Here is a 25912-nt window from a genome sequence, read left to right as displayed (position 1 = left end):
AAAAGTATGTCACTGCACATTCTTCACGAAAGCGTCCTGCAAAGTTAACGAAATCTCAAAGTCATTGTTAGAAACACTATTTCTGCAAGACGTAGAGGTAGAGAATGTCAACGCATTGTTATTTCAAGCGGCGCAACAATAAGTTTAGTTATGTAGTCTTGTACCGAGTAGCAGAGCCAGGGTATATATTAGATAGTTCTGTTGCGTGATTGTGTCCGACAATGTCGCGGTATATTGGTCGCGATAGGCCTCGAAACTCAATTGTTGGCAGTATAGGTACCACCTCAAATATTTGGCGGGCCGGATACCGGGGATGTCCGGCCAGCTAACGCGGGCCGGTTTGCCAGCCCTCGCGGGCCGAAACCGTAGTTTGGAGACCCATGTTCTAGAGACATGACATTTTCTTCTACATGGGGACAACACTGTGGCGGGAAGTAGTAAGCTGGAAAAAATCAGCGAGGGAGCATTGGCTACCGTTTCGAGAAAATATACTTTAAGCTACGATTTATGACTGTGGAATGAATTGTTCATGTCTGACCCTGTTGTGGACCGTCTAAATCAGTCCCCTAGACATTGAACTACTTAAACCTAACTAACATAAGGACATCACACACATCCAGGCCCGAGGCAGGATTCGAACCTGCGACCGTAGCAGCAGCGCGGTTCCGGACTGAAGCGCCTACAACCGTTCGGCCGGCCACTAAATCCAACTCTGTTTCTTTTTTCAATAAACTTATACGAATTTTTAAAGTTGTAAAGTCATTTTTGAAACACCCTGTACTACGACAGCAACAAGCAACGAGGCAAGCTGCCTAAAGGGCTGGCGCTACAGCACACGTGAGGACGGGAGGTTCAAAATGGTTCAACTGGCTCTGAGCACTATGGGACTCAACTGCTGTGGTCATAAGTCCCCTAGAACTTAGAACTACTTAAACCTAACTAACCTAAGGACAGCACACAACACCCAGCCATCACGAGGCAGAGAAAATCCCTGACCCCGCCGGGAATCGAACCCGGGAACCCGGGCGTGGGAAGCGAGAACGCTACCGCACGACCACGAGATGCCGGCGAGGACGGGAGGCAGTGAGGTCCAGTGCGTCACTCTTCGAAGTGCATAAGAGCCCATCGTGTGGTGTTTGCTTAAATAAAGACATTGTAATTACTCCTATTCTATCGCACCAGTGACAGCAGTCGTTTAAGCAATAATTGTAGGTACCACCAGTGCTCATAATGTTGTCTGATGCTATCAGAAATTTCCTTACGTTTTTGAAAGGTACCAAAAAGTTGGTAGTTGGATGATCTTGAAAAACAGCCGAAACGTGGTAGCTGACAGCATAGCAACCTGTTCATAAAAAATCGACGATTTTTTGAAGTCGCTAATGCAAACATAGTTGACAATATTTTTTACGCGATTCCAGGGGATGGGAATTATTGCATACGTAATTTGTTCATTAAATAATTAGGATATTTAGGATTGCAGCCAAAGTGGAGCTACACCGTAATTGGCTCTTTCATTTTAATTGAGCCTAAAACACTAGGCTCTGATACATGGACAGACAAGTGAGAGTGTACATTTTGCACTGTGTGTGTGTGTGTGTTTGCGTGTGTGTGTTTCTGTTTACCCAATTTTACATAAAAATCACGAAAATAATGCAGCTTTGCTTCCTATTTAGACACCATTTTAATAATACACCCTGTACGCTGGAGAGAAGCAGGGAAAGGTGTAAAGCACGATTGATATAGTTCCGCCATCTTGAATTTTGCGATTGGCTGTATCATTTTTGATACTTCTCTGAGACTGCTTGGAGATAAGAAGGGGAGGTGGAGCTGTTTTTCAGTTTCCCACTAGCACGCTTAAGGTATTTCCACTATAATGAGTATTTTTTGACTGATTTTTCGTTTTTATTACAGGAGTCTGATTAGCTGGAGGCGGGAAGTGGGGAGGGAAGGGGGACAGTGTTTTTAATTTCCCACAATCATAATAGGTTAGCCCCGCCGTTTTGGATATTTTGATCGGCTCTTTCATTTTTAATGCTGTGCTGTCACTGGTTGGATATAAGGAGGATGTAGTGGAGAGGGGTGGTTGAGGAGATGGGGAGGGCACTATTACCCATTAGATATAGGCAAAGGTCAGAAGTCAAATGACATTAACCTCTTCTCCTGAATAAAGGCAACTGAGAGGCCAAAGCTCAATGTGCATTCAGAAAGTACGTTACCTTCCTACTGTTATATCGAACAATTCCATTATGATATTGGCTTACATTCGAATTTTATATTATTTGTTAATACGGACCACTCACTGCCATTTCTGCTCTTCTGTTTTTAATGGGTTGTATCCATTTGAGCAATGTGTGAATACAAAGGGCACTCTCAAATAGCCAACCTTTTTTGAAGTAACTTTTAACATGGTACTTGTTTTACTCTCAGGGAGCAATCGGTAATATTTAATGTCTCATTCCTGTGTGTGATGTCTGAACTAGTATGTGTAAGTGGCCAGAAAGACATCAAATATGTCTGACATTTGACTTGATATGCCCTTTCTGTTTCTATATATGCTGACCGTAAGTTCTGTTATAACGCAATCAGACCTAACTTACTGAAAATCGTAACACAGGAAGCTCTTGCTTCGTGCAGCGTTTAAATAGGGCATAGAGACCGGTTAATTTACTTTAATGACCAAGTTTCCCAACAAAAGAATTACCATTTGACTTCGGAAAATTTGTACTCTGTAACTGCATAAAATGCCTATTAACTGAACAACCAGTCGTCCCAAAGGTCATCGTCAAGACAAATCTCCGCAGTTACGCCCAGAGTGGCTACATCGTAGATATCTAGCATTGTGCACAGATTATCACAGCAAAAATCACTCGTTAGTTCATGGACGTGCAAAACAATGGAAAAAAAATTAACAGGCAAGTTTCAAATGATGTTCAGAATCGTTAAGGTTGGCGAAGAATCGACTCTGCTGTTAGAAATAAAATCACCCTTGACCCTAGTTCCTGACGTACCTTATCGCCAGACGAGGAAAGGCACCAACATAAATCATTGTTCTTTATTCATTTGACTTTATTCTTCTTATGGTTGGTGTAGTATGGGACATAACCTGGTAACGTTTGATCTCAGTCAGTAATAAGTCTGTCACGTACATGATGTTATACTGATCCTGTCACTTCACTGCTGGGAAGCAGATGTATGGACGAGTCATTTCCTCTTTATTACTTTCTTTGTTGTTAGTAATTTTTGACGGCTTTTTTCGAGGTTTGTTCAAAAAATTGCGGAACAGTCGTAATATTACACTAATGGTGTGTTGGAGTGAAATGCTTGTGTGTAAAGTGTAACTTGCGGAAGTTTCATTGTTGAATGTCTGTTAGTTATTGAAAGTTCCTGGCAGATTAAAACTGTGTGCCCGACCGAGACTCGAACTCGGGACCTTTGCCTTTCGAGGGCAAGTGCTCTACCATCTGAGCTACCGAAGCACGACTCACGTCCGGTACTCACAACTTTACTTCTGCCAGTATCTCGTCTCCTACCTTCCAAACTTTACAGAAGCTCTCCTGCGAACCATTCTGTTAGTTATTGTTCAGTGCTGTATTGAGTAGAACGCTGTGTCGCACAGTCTGCGAATTTCGAGGTGGCAGAGTCAGAGGAGCAAAGAGTCTTCATTAAATTTTGCGTGAAACTCAAGAAAACTTTACAGAGACACACCAAATGATGCAGGGAGCCTATGGCGATTAGTGCGTAAGCCGTACTTTTGTGTTACGAAAGGTTCACACTGTTTAAAAATGGCCGACGGAAGTTAAAGAAGACTCTCGTACAGGACGCCTTTCGACGTCTATCGACGACGCTCATGTCAGGAACGTCAACGAAAGTGTGCGTGCCAATCGAAGGCTCACCGTCCTAGAGATTTCATAAGAATGTAACACTTCAGTTGTATCATACCATGAAGTCCTGACATGAAATCCTGACATGGCATCTTGGAATGCACCGTGTTGCCGCCGCGTTCGTCCCGTGGCTCATGAGTCAAGACCAGAAAGACCTTCGCCACGCAATCTGTGAAGAGCTTTTATATCGCGCGTATGTTACGAGGTTTTTCTTAAGAGAATCATAACTGGTTATAGGACGTGGGTGTACGATTCTGTTCAGGTTCAATCTTCACAATGCGTCGGGAAAGCTCTCCAAGACCATAGAAAGCTCGTCATGTTAGGTCAAATGTCGAAGCTATGCTTGAGAGTTTTCTTCGACTTTGAAGGATTACTTAATCATGAATTCGTGTCACAGGGACAAACTGTTAATCGTTGGCACTATCGCTACGTGTTGCGACGTCTGCGAGCAAACATGAGAAGGAAACGGCCTGAATGATGGTGAGATAATTCATGGCTTTTACATCACGATTCATTCCTGCTGCTGAGTGACTATTGTACAAAAAACGAAATCACTGTGCTGCATTCTATCCAGACCTGACCCCTGCGGATTTTTTTTTTACTTTCAAAGTTCAAAACTCAGTTCAACGTACGAAGATTTGCAACGATAGACGAGATGAAAGAAAATTCGCAGACGGCTTCCGGAAGTTGAAACGGTTTTGGGAGCGGTGTATCAATGGTGGAGGAGAGTATTTCGAAGGTGATCATGCATAATAAATAACTTCAGGTGATATCGACAGTACCCTGGGAATTCCAGTCTTCCTGTAGCACGAGGTGACGTGTCTTGTAATAAGTAGTGAGAAATAGCAGTCTTTTTTATGGCTGTGAAAGTGTTCAAATATAAGAGACGCTTGGTAACGTTAGGTCTTTAGAGCTGCAGAAAATCGGAGAGGAGACCTAAAGGCAGTTCACAGACCATTAACTTTACTATACAGGGCAATCCCATTGATTATGTTGCAAACGTTCAGGGATGGTGCATAAGGGTGAACGTTAATAATCTGAGACAAGCGATATTGGTCCGGAAAAGACCGAGAAGAAATTTGTATGCGAAGATCTTTCTGATACCTTTGACTGTGGAATACGTAGAGAATAGACAACATAAAGTGAACAGTGGCTCTGTTCGACGGTCAAGAACGCAGGTAAGGTAAGGGTCGCGCTGGACTGCTTCTGTTCAGTACGGACCATAGGCATCATTGCAGGCTGTTTACGAGTAGTGCGCACTTCGTATTTGCATTCAGAGACCGAGGTCGAAGTGCAACGAAAGACTTAAGAGAGTTTCAAAGAGAGCAGTTTGTGGGGGCCCGAATAGCTGGAGCATCAGTAACCAAGACGGCCAACTTATTGAATGTTTCAAGAGAAACTGTTTCAACACCCATGAAAGCCTACACAAAACATGGAAAGACATCATTGTGTAAACGTAATAGTGGAAGCAAATCAAAACCAAATGACAGAGATCGTTGTACGCAGGCAGCAGTTGTGTCAAAACAACACAAAACTACGGCGGCTAAAGTGACTGCAGAGCTCAATAGCCATCTTGGAAATCCCGTATCTATTGACACTGTCCGCCGAGAACTCCATAAAGCGAATATTCATGGAAGAGCTGCTATACCGAAACCATTAGTGACAACAACCAACGCAAAGAAACGTAAAACATGTCAGGAAGATAAATCCTGGACCGCTGATCGGTGGAAACACGTGGAATGATCCAACGAGTCAACGTTTTCGTTATCTCCAGCATGGGGTAGGGCTTACGTCTGGAGAACGCCAAGAGAAACCTACAATCCTGACTGCTTGTATCCTGCTGCAAAGCAAGAAGGTGGAAGTGTGATGGTGTGGGCAGCCACATCATAGTATTCTGCTGGTCCCATCATTACTCTCAAAGATCGTGTTACAGCCAACGATTATGCGAACATTTTAGGTGACAGTTGCACCCCATGATTGAAATGTTGTTCCCCAACAATGATGCCCTATTTCAGGTCGATAATGCACCCACTCACGCAGCCAGGACAGTAGAATGGTGGTATGAGGTGTATGTAACTGTCCTGCAGCGTCTTCCCTGGCCAACATAGTCTCTGAACTTGAACATTATCGAACCCTTGTGGGCGGTATTGGAGCACAGACTGGAGCAGATTTGCGCCTCCCCCTCACTACAGGAGTGAGAAGAGGTCCTTATCGAAGAGTGGCATAGCATTCCACTGGAGACTCTACGATCATTGCATGCCAGTTTTCCAAGAAGAATCGCACCTGTATTACGGGCAAATGGGAGTCCAACCGGTTATTAAGAAACCATCCCCAAGTCAGTACAAGTGTTCACACTATTTTTCCTATCCCCTGTGTGTGCCGGAATTGTTATGGCTACGATTGTGTGGTAGGTATCCTCGATGAGCACTCAGGTGTTGAGGTTGAAATAATGACTAATCCAATTCTGATGGCGTGCTGTGTTCTGACATGAGCAGTCCTGGTGCACTTTAGTAGACGGCAGTCTGTGTTTACAAGCTGAAGCCATAACGGCAATCAGCCCTAAGCAAATGAAGTTGTATCCGCTGACGGAACTTGCAGGCATGATTTTCATGTATGTGAGAACAAACGAAAGCAGCAGAGAGGCGGAAAGGTTGTACAGGAAAAATATCCTCATAGGAGACATGCACTTCATGTTTTAAAGACTGCTCAAACGATTAAGTGAAACAGGGCAACTGGTACCACAGTACAACGACCGAGAATGACGACGAAACGCACGGGCGACTTAGTGCTTACTCGAGTGGATGAGGCGCCTGTAACCAGCACTCCGTTTGCTGCACGTGAAATGAACATTTCACAGAGTATTGTATGGCGAGTATTACGGGAAATGCAGCTACACCCCGACCATCCACAGAAAGCACATGCTTCGATTCCTGCTGACTTCAGAACAGCCGACAATAAATTTCCCGAATGAAAGTTTCGTAAGTGAGCTTCTGTGAAGTTTGGAAGGTAGGAGATGAGGTACTGGCCGAATTAAGCTGTGAGGACGGGCCGAGAGTCATGCTTGGGTAGTTCAGTCGACAGAGCACTTGCCACGAAAGGCAAAGGTCCCAAGTCCGAGTCTCGATCCGGCACACCATATTAAAATTCACACCATTTTGAAACTTCCTGGCAGGGAAGTTTCAAATCACTTTCCAGACTTTTCACTATGAAACCTATTTCACCAGAGACTGAATGCTAAATAGTCGCAATAGTCATGTTTGAGCCGATGAGAGTCCCCGCTTTAAAGTTGTGAAGAGCCATTACCGCAGATTATCTACCCACGTGTGGGCAGGAAAAGTCAATCATTACGTACTAGGCCCGTTTCTTCGACCTCTCCACCTCAATGCATCAGTCTATACAGTGAAATGATAATTAAATCAAGACTCTACGCTGCCAAAAGGCGTTGATATACATCAACGGGGACAGTTGAAAATGTGTGCCCCGACCGTGACTCGAACCCGGTATCTCCTGCTTACCTGGCAGACGCTCTATCCATCTGAGCCAAAAAATGGTTCAAACGGCTCTGAGCACTATGGCACTTAACTTCTGAGGTCATCAGTCCCCTAGAACTTAGAACTACTTAAACCTAACTAACCTAAGGACATCACACACATCCATGCCCGAGGCAGGATTCGAACCTGCGACCGTAGCGGTCGCGCGGTTCCAGACTGTAGCGCCTAGAAGCGCTTGGCCATTCTGGCCGTCCCACAGAGAAGAGTGCGACTGCAGGGACTTATCCCTTGCAAGCTCCTCGTGAGACCCACATTCCCAGCTTAATGTCCACACAGTACAATCGCAGTGCCCCTGCCCATTACACTCATTACTCGCGGCAGACAATCCTACCGAGTTCCGTAAGCGTTCGGGCAATACGTGTGCATCCTCACAGAAGAAGAAGGTCAATGGCCGGTTAGCCTTAACTATATGAACACGGTTTCTGTTCCGAAAGAACAGATACATTTTCATAAAGTCTATACAGTGTTTATCGGATACATACGACCCCGGTTCCTGGAACATATCCCATTTTTCGTCAACGGACGTGGTTCCAACATGATGGAGCCCCACTTCGATTTGGACTGAAGGATCGTGAACATCTGGATCACACATTCCCCGAAAAATGGATAGGCAGATGACGTTCTGTTTCGTAGCCAGCACGTTCACCTGAACTCACTCCATTTCTTCTCATGGGGCCATGTGGGTCGCGGTAAGTTGGGCGCTGCTTCCCCAAGTACTAGTGGTTAGAAGTCGGTACAATTCGTAACACTTTGTGTCGACCCGCTCGCTCGCTCTCACTGATTTCGATTGCTGCCACTGTAATCGACCCCAGAGTTGTAGAGTTGTGGCATTGTAATGGCAAGACGAAACGTTTTTGTGTTCTCTGTGTGAGCGGATGGTTAACTGATTAATAATAGAAATTGTACTTGCATTTAATGCATAGTGCAAGATGAGATAAGGACGTTACCACCCAGCTAAGCAGGCGGCCAGATTTACTTAGCTCACGGTGGAATTCACCAACATCAAATACAATCAAACACGTCTTAAAATAACACTATCGCAGTAAGTATTTTTTTATAGCAAGCAGGTAAACTAATCTCTTCACAGGCTGTTAAAGTTACACTCCTGGAAATGGAAAAAAGAACACATTGACACCGGTGTGTCAGACCCACCATACTTGCTCCGGACACTGCGAGAGGGCTGTACAAGCAATGATCACACGCACGGCACAGCGGACACACCAGGAACCGCGGTGTTGGCCGTCGAATGGCGCTAGCTGCGCAGCATTTGTGCACCGCCGCCGTCAGTGTCAGCCAGTTTGCCGTGGCATACGGAGCTCCATCGCAGTCTTTAACACTGGTAGCATGCCGCGACAGCGTGGACGTGAACCGTATGTGCAGTTGACGGACTTTGAGCGAGGGCGTATAGTGGGCATGCGGGAGGCCGGGTGGACGTACCGCCGAATTGCTCAACACGTGGGGCGTGAGGTCTCCACAGTACATCGATGTTGTCGCCAGTGGTCGGGGGAAGGTGCACGTGCCCGTCGACCTGGGACCGGACCGCAGCGACGCACGGATGCACGCCAAGACCGTAGGATCGTACGCAGTGCCGTAGGGGACCGCACCGCCACTTCCCAGCAAATTAGGGACACTGTTGCTCCTGGGGTATCGGCGAGGACCATTCGCAACCGTCTCCATGAAGCTGGGCTACGGTCCCGCACACCGTTAGGCCGTCTTCCGCTCACGCCCCAACATCGTGCAGCCCGCCTCCAGTGGTGTCGCGACAGGCGTGAATGGAGGGACGAATGGAGACGTGTCGTCTTCAGCGATGAGAGTCGCTTCTGCCTTGGTGCCAATGATGGTCGTATGCGTGTTTGGCGCCGTGCAGGTGAGCGCCACAATCAGGACTGCATACGACCGAGGCACACAGGGCCAACACCCGGCATCATGGTGTGGGGAGCGATCTCCTACACTGGCCGTACACCACTGGTGATCGTCGAGGGGACACTGAATAGTGCACGGTACATCCAAACCGTCATCGAACCCATCGTTCTACAATTCCTAGACCGGCAAGGGAACTTGCTGTTCCAACAGGACAATGCACGTCCGCATGTATCCCGTGCCACCCAACGTGCTCTAGAAGGTGTAAGTCAACTACCCTGGCCAGCAAGATCTCCGGATCTGTCCCCCATTGAGCATGTTTGGGACTGGATGAAGCGTCGTCTCACGCGGTCTGCACGTCCAGCACGAACGCTGGTCCAACTGAGGCGCCAGGTGGAAATGGCATGGCAAGCCGTTCCACAGGACTACATCCAGCATCACTACGATCGTCTCCATGGGAGAATAGCAGCCTGCATTGCTGCGAAAGGTGGATATACACTGTACTAGTGCCGACATTGTGCATGCTCTGTTGCCTGTGTCTATGTGCCTGTGGTTCTGTCAGTGTGATCATGTGATGTATCTGACCCCAGGAATGTGTCAATAAAGTTTCCCCTTCCTGGGACAATGAATTCACGGTGTTCTTATTTCAATTTCCAGGAGTGTAGTTGACGTTTGTGGATTCGGCTCTTAGTTGTTGATGCATATTATAAAGTGCGTCTGAGATATGCGGACCACACGGATACTTGACTCGATGACTGCTACTAAAGAGAATCTCCTGGTGAAAATTCTCGCTGCCTTCGACACTGTTCAAACGACGCCACGCATACTGGAGCGGGTGCAACAGAACTTTGCACGACGGTGCCATGCCTGCTTGACGCTGGGGGACGCCATTTTGAAAAACTGTTGTAAATGTAGCAGCTTGTGAATTTGTGCAGGTAAACTGAAATCATTCTTACTCTACCGTACACTTGGGATTTTCCATTTCTCTGACATCAAGTCACGTGCGCTGCTACTAGTCTATACACGAGGGATATTATCTGGGGCATTAGGAACTATTCTGCAGGAATTCCGTACACCATGATCAGGGCTCTTTAGTTGGGGCTGTCATTTTGAGCGCCGTGTGAGGCTAAGGAGGAACTTGAGTCGATATCAGCTTGTACCTTTCCACTTCTTCGTTTCCCGACTACAGTCATTTACCTCAGATTTATGTATTTACCTTCTCCATTATTCCTGAAAGTTTTTAATGTTATCACGGGGTTACCCTTTATAGCACTTCTGTCTCGAAAATCACGAGAACTCGTATGGTTTGCAGTATTACTTAACGGAGTGCCAGATATATCAAACGGAATAGGGTGAACAATACAAGATTCTTTTGTTGTACTGTTTTATGGGGTGACTGTTAGAGTTATTACAACGAGAACGTTCAGCCGGTGAAGACGTGATATGTATTTGACAAGCTGCGAACGTCAGCAACTTGCGTCAATTATACTGATCACATATCGATAAAACAATGTTTATACGTCACTCGATTTCAGTTATGTCGATTGCGCAGTGTAGCAGCAATTCCTCTCTTTAATCTCTTGTACAACACGTTTTAATGCAGAGATAAAAGAAACTGATTTGAATAGCCACAAGCTACGGTATATTTGTAGTTTTATTCTTTCAGATGTTATAAATTTGTTATATATTATCGAAACATGGTCATAATATAATCCCAAAAATGGATTTTCGTGACATGAGATGAACTTATTGCTTCCTGTCTGCACAGATGAAAAAATGGAAATGAGGTTATTGCATCGTTGGCCGGGAGGCCCCATCCGGGGAAGTTCAGCCGCCAAGTGCAAGTCTTATTTCATTCGACGCTCCATATTGGGCGAATTGAGCGCCGGTGATGGGAATAAAATGATGATGCGGACAACACAATACCCAATCCACGAGCGGAGAAAATCTCCAGCCCGGCTGGGAATCCAACCCGGGCCCGCTTGCATGGGAGGCAATCATGTTACCACCCAGCTAAGCAGGCGGACTACACAGATGAAGACAGACGATTATACGACGTTTCCATATTTCTTTTCTTGTTTTACTATCATCTGTACTCCTCTATTTTGGAAACAAGATAGTTACACCGTTACTGTTACCTCTAGGCAAAAATTATTCAGCGCTGGTAAAGTCTTATGCAACGTACAGTATCCAGCTTATCATATGCAACACGCACATGTTTTCTGTTGTTTTGCTTTTCTATTATTTGAGATTGAAAAACGCTAAGTCATGTCGCGTCTTCTTGTTATCCATTCTAATACCCGTTTTAAGAGACTTACCATCTTCAATACTGCTGTTTTATCTATTAAGCAAGTATTTTCATTCATTTTACCACGAAACTGCCTCAAGATCAGGTGCTACAGTAGTTATATAATGCTTGAAGTTAGGAAATCATTGCCTATACCTAACGAAGTGTTCTTAGATTTCTCACTCAACTGAAATTTCTTCATTGATCAAAATACAGAAGTGTGTCATAGACATTACAAATACCGTTAGAATGCCACAGTTTCCCTCTTTTTGCGATACCTGAATTTCCTCCTCTTTTACTGTAATTGTCTTGCTCTGTCGTGCACATGGGCTAAGAATGCTTGCCATAATTCTTGTTTCTGTAACTTTCATCTGTGTAGAAGATGCAGACCACACAATAACTTAATGGGACACAAAACCAATGAGATGTCTATATCAACTATAGAAAAGCCGCGATTACGAGACTATTAGCGACCATTTTGAGCACGTCACATTTTACAAGTATTTGGAGTAATGCTAAGAAGCGATATGTAATGGGATGATGACGTAGAATCAGTATTAGTCGGAAGTATTCTGAAAAACGGCTGTGCTTCTATAAAAGAAATTGTGTGTAACGCACTCTTACGACCAGTTCTAGAGTATTATCCAGCGTTTGAAATTCTTATCAACGATGGCTGGCAGGAGATGGCAAAGAAATTCGGAGTCGTGCTTCCAGGATCGTATTGGTACAATAATGATCATGCTTGACTCGTATTCCGGACTAATGAGGTTCCAGTGCCTCTAAGGACACCGGTGTTTTAAGTTCTTGCTCTTTTCTCTACGATGTTCCAGTGAAAAACTGTGGATGTCACTTCACAGAAATAAAAACAGAAGGATGCTAATGCTTTTCCTAGACTTGTTCTACTGAGAAGACAGTGTTGTCTCTAAAATAGTATGTTTGTTAGCCCGTCCCAGCGTGATTAGACAACACAGTATTTTCTCAAATGGTAAATTGCTTCACAATGCACTAACATTCTATCCAGTAATTACAGAATAATATTTTGGAGACTATCTCAGCAATTAACTTCAAAGGAATTTTTTAGTGTGTTCGTATGAACCACATTACATAAAGATAACATAGAAAGCTTATTGTGGGATACAGAAACGTCATCAGACACACAGATACAGTCAAATCTGAGAACTCAATAAACTAACGAACCACCATTTGGACCGTCAGAGGAAACATAACATACCGAATGTATACTAGTGCCTCCCCGACATTCACAATTGATATTCGTTCGAAGGTTTTCCGACTGCTCCCTTCGAGAATGTATGGGTTACTCCTGTTCGCATTCGTTTGGAAGTATCTCCACTAAAAGTACAGATTATGAAAACAGCTAATACATCCACACGCATATAATTTTCTCATAAGATTTCTCCTAGGTACGTGGTGATTACGTTCGAATATGACGCAACGTCTCTAACCGGGACTGAAGAGATGATGTGTGATATTGCTGAATAGTGGATCCGTTATTAGATATTAACTTCTTTAAGTGAAGGTGTAATTGGCAACACAAATCATCTTTACCTTTCGGAGCTCTGTCTGATACGTCAGTTAACTAATAGTCAATTAACTGTCGGTTTCCATCACCAATTAGCATTATCACATTGGTGCTCATGGTGGTGCTTGCATTGTTACCGAGAATTCTATTTCCTGACATCTCAAACTTCGATGGTGACGCATAGAATCTAAAATGCAGTTACCTTTCCTTATAGCCACTAGAATCTACAATACAGTGACCTTTATTGATAAGCGCACGTTGTACTGTGTGTGCAGATGGATTTCGAACACCAGATCTCACGTTGCATTTGCCAGGAGATACTGACATTTTGTGTGTACTGAGAAGACAAGATTTTTTGAGTTAACGTATATAGTCAACTACGGATGATTTTGCTTATCAATTAGAATCGTGCTCTTCTTCTCTGAAGATGTAGAGTCTACCGTTGCACACATTTCACTCTAGCAAAACAAAACTGTGAAAATTAGCTTGTAAAAGACCCAAGCAAGTACAGAAATGTGTTGAAAACTTCTCGACACTAGGAAATCCTAAATTAAGTAGAACTTTTTGCGTATGTGGTTATGTGGAACGTCTAGATATTTCAGATACACATTGAAGTTAACAGAATTGTAAAGATATTAGCACTGGTAACGTGTGGGTAACATCGGATGCAATACATCGCTAAAAATATCAAGGAAAAGCTATTTCTATGGAAGCCCTGGAGGAGGGGGTGCAGGAGACTAGTGTTCAACGTATCGTCGATAACGATGTCATTAGAGACGGAGCACAAGATCGCATTAGGGAAAGAGGGGAGGGGGAAGGAAATCGGCCGTGCGCTTTCAAAGAAACCATCCCGGCACTTGCCTGAATCGATTTAGAAAAATTACGGGAAACCTAAATCAGGATGGCCGCACGCTGAGTTGAACCGTCGTCCTCCGGATTACGGTATCCCTGTGGTATCGAAAGCAGATTTAAATATCTACGTTCAGTTTCAAAATGAAGGGTTTTCGAGATACAGCCGGAAAACTTGGCGAGGAAAAAAATTAACTGTAGATTTATCAGTTCTCTTAAAAGTACCATACAGTAAATTTACTCAAATACGATTTTATAGTTTACGCTGTAAGCAGAAAGAAGAAAATTCCCGTATAGATATTTGGTGCCTTGTCTAATTGTCTCAACGTAGCCCTCAACCAAGGAGCATATCAACTGCAACTTCTGCGAAACTCGTGTTTCACAAACTACCTAGCTTTGACGATAGAATGGTGCCGATCGTGGCTGGTTTTCTTCCGCCACGTTATATCGATCTGTCAGGATGAGTCCAACGCATATCGTAAAGTGCCGTGTGGTACTCATTATTGGGGACGCTGAATGTGTAAGCTCTGCTCGTACATGTATTTTGTACTTTACGATTGTGTTTCGTTGAGAGGTTCCACAAATTGTCACTGGGATACTACTCTGGTAAAACATGTATGATAACGGCTTAATTATCTATCTTAATAAATCTGATGTATGAACAACTATTGCGATGCCTAAACAAGTATACAATGGGTGAGGTCAAACATTCAAATTTCAGACGCGTTGTATTGCCACTGTTAACATAAAAATAGTGCGGTCAATTTTTATGTTTTATAAAAAGTAGGAAAAAGCGTAATCCTCATGTTACAGCACATTGTTCCTTTATCAAACATGTCGTAAGAAAACTGCTTATCCCTAATTCCTCTGCAACGTAACCTACTTTCGGATGCCAATCGATATCAATACGTTGTACTATCACGGCGTAATACATATGCTAGAAATATAATTCTTTGCCACAGGGGTGTTACAGGAAAACCACTATCTATATGTCAGGAAAATGTCGTCAGTGTGAGACTGCGTTAGGGTCAAGGGCTGCTTGTACGTGCGTATTGGATTTGCCCCGCTAACGACAGCACTGAATCTCCCTCCACGCGTTTTGATATGACAAGACGTATCTCTAATAACCGTATCGAAGCATGGGCGTGTTACTCTCGCACGGTGACCCTCCAAAATTTCGCGTTTTCTCGATGTGACGTACTACCTGTTTCACTTTTGCGAGATAAGATCAAGATAACTTGTTTCACTGTGATAATTCTACACAAGCCATGATATATAAGCTCTTACCACCAGTGCTCATCCTTGGTATCGTCATTCGCTTTGAATCATCGAAAGCGCTGACGTCTTTTCGACATGAATCTAATAGGTGAGCTGAAAGCTACAGCTGTGTTCTAGTTTTTTGTTATTCTCACTGACAGTCTTCATTTTACCTATACAAATGTGTTAGGCATGCGCTAGGACTCTTTTCTGTGCCAGGTACATTCATGCGTCTATTAACAACTCCCGCCGAGTACTGCCAATCATTTTATATCTCTCTTGTATTCTGTTTCTACTCGAAACTTGTTTCTTGTGCTATCTTTTCGGATTTGTTGTTTAAAAACTGGAAGAATAGCAATATTCAACTCACTTAGAAATGACTAACAAAACAGGACAACTGTCAGTTGTAACTTATGCATTCATTACTCACAGTCACAAATTTATATTCAGTTAAAACTTATTGACTACTCAAAAGATGTACTGTGATCGAGGCCGCTCGGTTTAGATTTGTACATTATAGCTTCTCTATTTGACAGAAGGTTTTCACATATCATAAAAACCATTCATTTTGTTCAGTTCCGGTAATGTAATACTGCCTGGATGAACCAAATGAGATACTATACTACGATATAATTCCTCTCCTAATAAACATTATGTAGCATTTATTGGAATTTTAAAGGAAAATCACTTTCCCTTAACATTAAGTTTTGGCTCAGTTCAATAGGGTTTCTGCCATAATATACGCCATAGTGGATTAACTAAGGTTCACAAACACCTCTTTATTTTACATCAAGATGTTTATACTCATTATTTCTGAAGAACAATTTTGGGATAGCATGGGACCAGCTGTAACACAATCAGCCCTCGAACAACACACGTAATAGTTTGAATGTGAAATTGAAGATTCGTACTTATGACTGTAGACTTTATCGCTGTCTCAAAACACAGTTACTTGGAAAGAGTAATCACAACTTTTCTGTTGCTCCTGTAACGTTTCTTTTGTTTTCAAGGAATTCAGTAATTTTTTCTTGTGTCTATTTTTTTGAAAATATTGACAAAAAGTTGGATCTAGCACATCGCTCTAAATTTCGTTTTTTCTACACTATCTGTCTTAGTTTTCCTTTGTCATTCTCGTTCTTATTTTATATTTATACTCTCGTGGTGGCGTTATCTTGCTGTTTACAAACATGAAACTTAGAGGAATGTAACATGTTTGTAGTATTTTTCTTTAGGACGGGTTGATCGTCATTAGTTTCAGACAAATTTGCACTGTGTGGTATTCATCATTTTGCAAGTGGTTCGAGAGAAGACGGATTCTTAGAAACTTAATTTACTGCAACAACTTAAGGCTTTCGTGGCTTGTAGCGAAATGTGAAACGTTTGGTCTTGTTGTCCCCCGATTTCTTGTTATGAGTACCTCATTCAGTAAAAGATTCCGATATAAGTTTTTCTTCAGTATTGTCGATCAGAAATTGACGAGATCTTAGAGTGTGTCACTTAAATCGGAGCAGGTTATCGCCTTTTTGTCATTGACCAAATTTAACGCTAGGTTTCTTGTTTCTGCTGATAGATGGAATAAACAATACGTGTGATACGATCTGTTACTAGAAACATATAAATGACAAACCGTTTAATGAGACAGCGATAACAATATCGTACCGTTGTTAATAATACATATGGCGTTTACTTCCGGTTACTACAAGATCACGAATTTATTTTTCCTTGGAACAAGTGAATACTAGTAGATTATGGTATCTTCAAATTGATCTGGACGTTCGGCGATGTTGATGTTCATGCTGGGGTAATTATTCTTAACAGGGACAATGGTTTTGACCGTCTTCATCATTCTTTCGCAGGAATGGATCTCTTGAAGGAGTTCCAATAAGTGTATGAAATATTTTTAAATAATCTTGATTCTTCTGGTACTGGTGTGAGGAGTAAAAGTAAGACTATCTGTCCATTATATGACCTGTTTCTGTCAGATACGCATATATGTGTAAGCTGCAACTTATCGTATCGTAAGTATACTCCAGAGAATAGTTTACAAAATCCTTTTGGCTACGAAGATACGCACACATTTCTTAATAGTCTGAAAAGAATTAGGTTTACACTCATCTATGCATGCCATTTCGTGTTGACGGTATCTTTATGGTATATGCGAATTCTGTCTTATATTTAGTGATCTGAATTTGCACTTAATAAATTGTAACTTCGTCAGAAATTTTCATGATTTGTACCTGCATCATACGAATATGTTTTGGAAATTTTTTAGGGAATATCCAATTCTTCTCCATCTCAAAGTGAAACAGACTACTGAGGATTGTTAATCTATCGACATTTTCTTGTCAGAGAGATATATCATAACACTAATATATCATTATGGTTAATATGGTTGCATCGTACTTAAGAGTAGTACGGTGTGGAAGCTTCGAACAAAGCTGAAAAAAAGTTCTCCTCAAATGAAAACGTACGTTAGTATACACATAAATAAATTAATCGACTTGTAGACCACGACTGTGAAACTCTTAACTATCAGTGCGTACGCTGATTATTAAATACTATGGAATGTAACTTCCGTCATTGAAAAGGTGAATGTAGACAGAGGTTAGTACTCGCTGTGTCCACAATGTGTTGCGCGTGGCCCACGGGCAATGAAATATAGCGAACTGTTCAGGGAAAGCGATAGTATTGGCTGGGTATAGATTTAAACATTCTGAGTTTCCTGTGCAGGGGACAGGTAAATGTCTACGAACGCTTCAGCCTTACTGTACGGCTGTGTTTCATGCGAAACGGGTATCTTCTCTTTACTTACTCTTCAATATTTGTTTAATTACTCCTGTCCTAATTTTTATTCTTGTACAAGGTCTCGATACACCATACAATGCACAATGGTATATGGAGTATTTTGCATTAGTAATTGGTTTCTTGACGGACTTTCTCTTCTGACTAACTGCCCTTTCCCTTTATTGTCCCATTTCACTAACATAACTGCTTCCCAGCAAACAGCAGAGATCCTTCGTCAACTTAACGTAGCCCTCTCACAGCTTTTATCCGTTCTGTTGTACAGACAAATATAGTAAGTATTACAAAATTAAAACGTGATGATCCACGACTTGCCACTTTACTTTATTTCACACTGGTTCAATTAAGAACAGTAGCATACCAAACAATACGACGTTTTTCATACTCGAATTCTGATATCGAGTAAGATGGTGCAGTGGTAAAACACTTGATCCATAATCTCGAGGACGATGGTTCAACTTCATGACCGATCATTTCGATTTATTGTAATCCGCAATGTTCCCAAGCCGTTTAGTTAAATACTAGGATGATTCCCTTGAAATGGATACGGACGAGTATCATTCATTCAAGAGTAGCTTGTGCTCTGTCGTCGATGGGACATTAAACCATAATATTCAATCTTCGGATTTTGATCCTTAACAAGTTGCGGTATGTTGAGATTTCCATCGGTGTTTCTGTTGATGCCATCTCAAACATTTCTATGGAGTTACAGATGATTAACATTCAAATTTATCTTGTTTTGCGTGACTTGACTGTTAGATAACTAACGTATCAAGTGATATAAAAAAATATTTTCATTGTTTCAGTTTCTCTGCCGTCTTCATAGGTCGCGCCCGTTCCTGCAACCAATATGTCACGCGACTGTTTCATGGTTGTAGAGTCAGGGAAATCAGTGCGGAGTTAAATATTACTTGCCAATACTAAAGGCACCTCCCTGTTATTTTGGTATGGGGCATAAGCATTCTGCAACGGTAAGGGCGAAATGTATAAATGTGACACATTATCAATTTAAAATACGTACTGGGTGCGTATAATGCCTGCAGAAGACCCAACGCAAACAAGAAAAGCAGAGAAAAATGAAAATCATTGACGATGCCTGGTGTGAAAAAGTGAAACATATTTAGTAATAAAAAATAAAGATTCAGTTTGCAAAAGACGGATTCACTCTTATCAACATGGTAAACATAATTGGAATCGTAATTCAGGGAGAACTGTTGGAAGTATTAACAATATTCTCCTCTTTCACTGGCAAAGTTGTAACTGATGCGAAGCATTCTCGAAGTTAAACCAAAGGGTCTCAGGGTAATACGTGCCAATAACTGGCACTTTCAAAACAGCAACTCTGCCCAAATATAGCTAATTTTCAGAGTTTTCAAGCGAGCCGCGACAAGTCACGTAATTGTTACGCAGTATATTTTTCAGGTGCTATATTTTTTCAACTTGACACGGAAAATTCACTTACCCTGGCATATTTGCCTCGGTGTATGAATGTAATCAGTTCATTTCATTTGTTGTTAATACATTAGGCACTGAATAAGAATCATCACGTCACATGACAGAACCCTTGCATTATCACCTCAGTGAATCCTTACACTTGCATGTTGTAGCCAACTCGTGAAATACATGCGTAATTCCACGAAATTAGTTTTTCTTTCATCGTATTCGTCACTAAAATAGTATCTTTGTCTAGAGTTTCAAAATATCTTTCATATTCTTCCATTTCTGAAAAAAGGATTACTTATATGTCTCCTATGAAGAATATCAACAATATAGCAAAATACAGATTGCTACTTAACCATAAATAAGAGACGTTAAGCTACAGACAGGCACAATTAAAAGACATATAAGCTTTCGGACACAGGCTTCTTTGGAAAAAGAGAAACACACACTATTCATTCACAAAAGCAAGGACAACTAACGGACACATGACGACCACCTGTGGAAGCTCGGGCCAGAATGCCGAACAGCCGGAATTGGCGGTCATGTGTGCATGAGGTGTGCGTTTCTACGGAAAAGGGTTGTGGCCGAAATTTTATGTGCAAGTGTCTTTTAGTAATGCCTGACTGCAACTTTGTGTCTCCTCATTACGATAAATAGTAATCTGTCTTTTCCTACATTGTGTGAATAAGTCATAACTGTTCGCGTAAACGATGCTATAATGTCACTTCTGGATTTTATACTAGGGTCATGACAGCTACCGATATTGAAAACTCCGCTCGTGCTGACACTCCTATGTCTGTAGGATTACTTTCTCTGTGAACTCACGAGTCATACTCTTGGAAAAACTGAAGTATACTCTTCTTCCGATGAAGGGAATAATGATGACAACAACCAGCTGATTGCAATTGTAGAAAACAGTCACAAACGTACGGTGAAGTAAGCATCAGTAGCAAATGCACATTAATCAAGTAATGTGCTTTTTGAAATGCTACTTGCACAAAAGAACTTAAGAAGATCCTACTGTTGTGTGTGCTGCACGCTAACAGCACTCAGGACTCTTGTCAGCGTTTTAGAAGATACAGTAACAGAAATAGCACTAAGCAGTCTAACAGAGAAATGTGAATTTTTAATATCTACGGCCATATCAGGACAAAATAGGGCCTTGCCTAACATATACACTCCTGGAAATTGAAATAAGAACACCGTGAATTCATTGTCCCAGGAAGGGGAAACTTTATTGACACATTCCTGGGGTCAGATACATCACATGATCACACTGACAGAACCACAGGCACATAGACACAGGCAACAGAGCATGCACAATGTCGGCACTAGTACAGTGTATATCCACCTTTCGCAGCAATGCAGGCTGCTATTCTCCCATGGAGACGATCGTAGAGATGCTGGATGTAGTCCTGTGGAACGGCTTGCCATGCCATTTCCACCTGGCGCCTCAGTTGGAGCAGCGTTCGTGCTGAACGTGCAGACCGCGTGAGACGACGCTTCATCCAGTCCCAAACATGCTCAATGGGGGACAGATCCGGAGATCTTGCTGGCCAGGGTAGTTGACTTACACCTTCTAGAGCACGTTGGGTGGCACGGGATACATGCGGACGTGCATTGTTCTGTTGGAACAGCAAGTTCCCTTGCCGGTCTAGGAATGGTAGAACGATGGGTTCGATGACGGTTTGGATGTACCGTGCACTATTCAGTGTCCCTTCGACGATCACCAGTGGTGTACGGCCAGTGTAGGAGATCGCTCCCCACACCATGATGCCGGGTGTTGGCCCTGTGTGCCTCAGTCGTATGCAGTCCTGATTGTGGCGCTCACCTGCACGGCGCCAAACACGCATACGACCATCATTGGCACCAAGGCAGAAGCGACTCTCATCGCTGAAGACGACACGTCTCCATTCGTCCCTCCATTCACGCCTGTCGCGACACCACTGAGGCGGGCTGCACGATGTTGGGGCGTGAGCGGAAGACGGCCTAACGGTGTGCGGGACCGTAGCCCAACTTCATGGAGACGGTTGCGAATGGTCCTCGCCGATACCCCAGGAGCCACAGTGTCCCTAATTTGCTGGGAAGTGGCGGTGCGGTCCCCTACGGCACTGCGTAGGATCCTACGGTCTTGGCGTGCATCCGTGCGTCGCTGCGGTCCGGTCCCAGGTCGACGGGCACGTGCACCTTCCGCCGACCACTGGCGACAACATCGATGTACTGTGGAGACCTCACGCCCCACGTGTTGAGCAATTCGGCGGTACGTCCACCCGGCCTCCCGCATGCCCACTATACGCCCTCGCTCAAAGTCCGTCAACTGCACATACGGTTCACGTCCACGCTGTCGCGGCATGCTACCAGTGTTAAAGACTGCGATGGAGCTCCGTATGCCACGGCAAACTGGCTGACACTGACGGCGGCGGTGCACAAATGCTGCGCAGCTAGCGCCATTCGACGGCCAACACCGCGGTTCCTGGTGTGTCCGCTGTGCCGTGCGTGTGATCATTGCTTGTACAGCCCTCTCGCAGTGTCCGGAGCAAGTATGGTGGGTCTGACACACCGGTGTCAATGTGTTCTTTTTTCCATTTCCAGGAGTGTATTTACAACACATGGGCACTCCTATTCAGTGCTTCCTTAGCCCTCAAGAGTCCCCCGACAGATGCAAGCATACAAATGTACTTCAACTTGAAACAGGCAGGTGGCGCTCTTAATCACGTCCGCAACATCCTACGTGCTAGCGTATCTACAGTCCTAAACGAGCGAGAGACGAAATTATTTCGGGACTACATATTTCATTTTAAGCGGCCGAATTGCAACTACTCATGGAGGCCAAAACCACAGTCCTAGAAGAATGGATTATTATAAAATGCTTTAATATTTCATGTACAGCGATCCGAGTTTGTCTCCTCCAAATATTAAAAACCTCCTTCATACTGTACCGGGTTTATTACAGGGTCCACTGTAATGTTACATAACTGAAGGAAAGTTATGTATAGTTGCTTCATGGAAGGCACGCACGATTTAACTCCGTATCATTTGTACTGGAAATATTTGTAAAGTGGACACTAGTAATTATTAATATTGTCGGTTTAAATGTCTTTCTATATTTTAAACTTAACATAAAATACATTCCTGTTCTACAACACAAAATGATATCACGAAGGGACTAACTAACAGCACAGCTAACTACACACTTGTTTACCGAACGCTGAATCTGGTAATTCCTTGACGATATTGCTTTTGGGTCGCATAAAAGGAAGTATAGACTTTTTTCTGAAGTATTCTGATAACTGATACTAAAATTTATAAATAGAATTCTGTAAGTGACAGCAAAATTATCACAGACTTTTCTTTTACTTTCAGCAATTGTGTTAACGACCGTGTGGGTCCTAGTTGCTCTAACTGCAGTCAGCGCATCACCTGTAGGTGACTGTCCGCCAGTAGATGCCCTAGATCACACAGACCATCTACCAGACAGCAAAAACTGTTCACTTTTCTACAAATGTGATCACGCAGCACCTGTATTGTTTATATGTCCTGATGGACTCCACTTCAACCCTGTGCTGGAAGTATGTGACTGGCCAGACCGTGCAGGCTGTTCAGGTGGATCACCATCAACTGCAGCACCAAGCTCATCCACAGCTGATCCTACAAGTGCTGCCACTACAGCAGCTCCAACGGCAGCACCAAGCTCAACAACCAATCCGACATCTGCTCCATCAGGAGACTGCCCAGCAGTTGGCACCTGCCCACAATATGAAGATGAGAACTCTATTGCTAAGCACCTTCCCCATGCCACAAACTGCAGCCAGTTCTGTAAATGTGACCATGGAAAACCTGTCACATTCGACTGTCCTGCTGGACTCCACTTCAACCCTACGCTAGAGGTATGTGATTGGCCAGACCAAGCAGGTTGCTCTGGTGGATCAGTGTCAACTGAAGCTCCCAGTTCACCCACAGCTGCTCCCACAAGTGCAGCCACCACAGCAGCTCCAACTGCAGCACCAAGCTCATCCACAGCTGCTCCTACAAGTGCCGCCACTACAGCAGCTCCAACACCAGCACCAAGCTCAACAGCCAATCCAACATCTGCTCCATCAGGAGACTGCCCAGCAGTCGGCACCTGCCCGCAATATGAAGATGAGAACTCTATTGCGAAGCACCTTCCCCATGCCACTAACTGCAGCCAGTTCTGTAAATGTGATCATGGAAAACCTGTCACATTCGACTGTCCTGCTGGACTCCACTTCAACCCTACGCTAGAGGTATGTGATTGGCCAGACCAAGCAGGTTGCTCTGGTGGATCAGTGTCAACTGAAGCTCCCAGTTCACCCACAGCTGCTCCCACAAGTGCAGCCACCACAGCAGCTCCAACTGCAGCACCAAGCTCATCCACAGCTGCTCCCACAAGTGCAGCCACCACAGCAGCTCCAACTGCAGCACCAAGCTCATCCACAGCTGCTCCTACAAGTGCTGCCACTACAGCAGCTCCAACGGCAGCACCAAGCTCAACACCCAGTCCAACATCTGCTCCATCAGGAGACTGCCCAGCAGTCGGCACCTGCCCACAATATGAAGATGAGAACTCTATTGCTAAGCACCTTCCCCATGCCACTAACTGCAGCCAGTTCTGTAAATGTGACCATGGAAAACCTGTCACATTCGACTGTCCTGCTGGACTCCACTTCAACCCTACGCTAGAGGTATGCGACTGGCCAGACCAGGCGGGCTGTTCAGGTGGATCAGTGTCAACTGAAGCTCCCAGTTCATCCCCAGCTGCTCCCACTAGTGCAGCCACTACAGCAGCTCCAACTGCAGCACCAAGCTCATCAACAGCTGTTCCTACAAGTGCTGCCACCACAGCAGCTCCAACAGCAGCACCAAGCTCAACAGCCAATCCGACATCTGCCCCATCAGGAGACTGCCCAGCAGTCGGCAGCTGCCCAGAATATGAAGATGAGAACTCTATTGCTAAGCACCTTCCCCATGCCACTAACTGCAGCCAGTTCTGTAAATGTGACCATGGAAAACCTGTTACATTCGACTGTCCTGCTGGACTCCACTTCAACCCTACACTGGAAGTATGTGACTGGCCAGATCAAGCGGGCTGTTCAGGTGGATCAGCATCAACTGCTGCTCCCAGCTCTTCCACAGCTGCTCCTACAAGTGCTGCCACTACAGCAGCTCCAACGGCAGCACCAAGCTCATCCACAGCTGCTCCTACAAGTGCTGCCACTACAACAGCTCCAACAGCAGCACCAAGTTCAACAGCCAATCCAACATCTGCCCCATCAGGAGACTGCCCAGCAGTCGGCAGCTGCCCACAATATGAAGATGAGAACTCTATTGCTAAGCACCTTCCCCATGCATCTGACTGCACCAAGTTCTGCAAATGTGACCATGGTACACCTGTTACATTTGACTGCCCTGCTGGGCTCCATTTCAACCCTACACTGGAAGTATGTGATTGGCCATACCGTGCTGGCTGTGCAAATAGTTCAGCCTGATAGGCATGTGCTACCAAAATGGCTACTATAGCTTCAGTCCACCAATATGGCTACTATAGCTTCAGCCAAACTAAGTAGTGGTACACCTGGTAGATCCACCGTGCTATTCGCCAATAAAGGGGCTTTTGATTCAGTTTTTCCATGTTGTACGTATGTTGAAGATTCTATTGTTAAGCATCTCAGACACAGAACCAACTGAGGTCTATATTGCTTTTGCAGTCATGGCGCACCAATCACTGAAATATATTCTTTTGTACTGTTTTTCATTGTGAAACTGTAGGTGTGAGACTCTCATTTTGACTCTATGTGTGAGTAAGTGAAAATCTAATAGATGTATTTATATTTAAATTTATATTTGTTTTTATTCACGTAACTGTATATTGTACAAATTAATTTCATAATACACAGCAAAATGTTACGTTTAGTTTTACCGAACTCATATTTAGACTCTTTACATAGACATAGAAACAGTAGATGTCACATATGTTGAAATGTTTTTTATTTTTGGTCCACTGAAATACAATGTCCATTTTTGTTTTCGAATCAGTATAATAAATAATGATTGCATTTAAAAGGTCGTTTGATCTTTATAGCCCCTTGACTGTAAAGCATTCCTTCTAAATGTGATACTGGCACTATAAAATACACTTTGTCCATGTTTCCTCCTGGGAACTCCTTAAAATGTTTTCCCTAAGTCTGGGGTTTCTTTAGATTACATGTTTTGGATATTTTGAGAGAAATCACCTGCATTATGGTACTGTTAACTTCCTTATTATCACATTAGGTGATATTTGAGCTTGGGAACTGTGTGAATCAGCAAACATAAATTTATTGTTTCAAAAGCAGAATGATGTCATAGTAGTCTTCAAGTATAACGGAATCGGGTAGTCATCTTGTTTTTCCCGTCTACCTCTTATTTGCAGTTCTTGACGGTGTAA

The 25912-nt window shown here is 43.6% G+C and overlaps 1 protein-coding gene and 1 non-coding gene across 2 annotated transcripts; one reads left to right on the top strand and one right to left on the bottom strand.

Moving 5' to 3' along the window:
* Window positions 1-3402: 3402 nt before the first annotated feature.
* On the bottom strand, window positions 3403-3477 carry Trnas-cga (transfer RNA serine (anticodon CGA)). The gene has a single exon. It is a non-coding gene; the product is annotated as a tRNA-Ser (tRNA).
* Window positions 3478-15277: 11800 nt separating this feature from the next.
* On the top strand, window positions 15278-25496 carry LOC126174767 (mucin-19-like). The gene is made up of 2 exons (XM_049921104.1): window positions 15278-15334; window positions 22831-25496. Exons 1-2 carry the CDS (start codon window positions 15322-15324, stop codon window positions 24972-24974), a joined length of 2157 nt encoding a protein of 718 aa, XP_049777061.1. The 5' UTR covers window positions 15278-15321; the 3' UTR covers window positions 24975-25496.
* Window positions 25497-25912: the final 416 nt, after the last annotated feature.

Source organism: Schistocerca cancellata, chromosome 3 (assembly GCF_023864275.1).
Source record: "Schistocerca cancellata isolate TAMUIC-IGC-003103 chromosome 3, iqSchCanc2.1, whole genome shotgun sequence".
In the NCBI taxonomy this organism is placed as follows: domain Eukaryota; kingdom Metazoa; phylum Arthropoda; class Insecta; order Orthoptera; family Acrididae; genus Schistocerca; species Schistocerca cancellata.
Note: the sequence above shows the minus strand (reverse complement) of the source record. Positions and strands in the feature narration are given on the sequence as shown.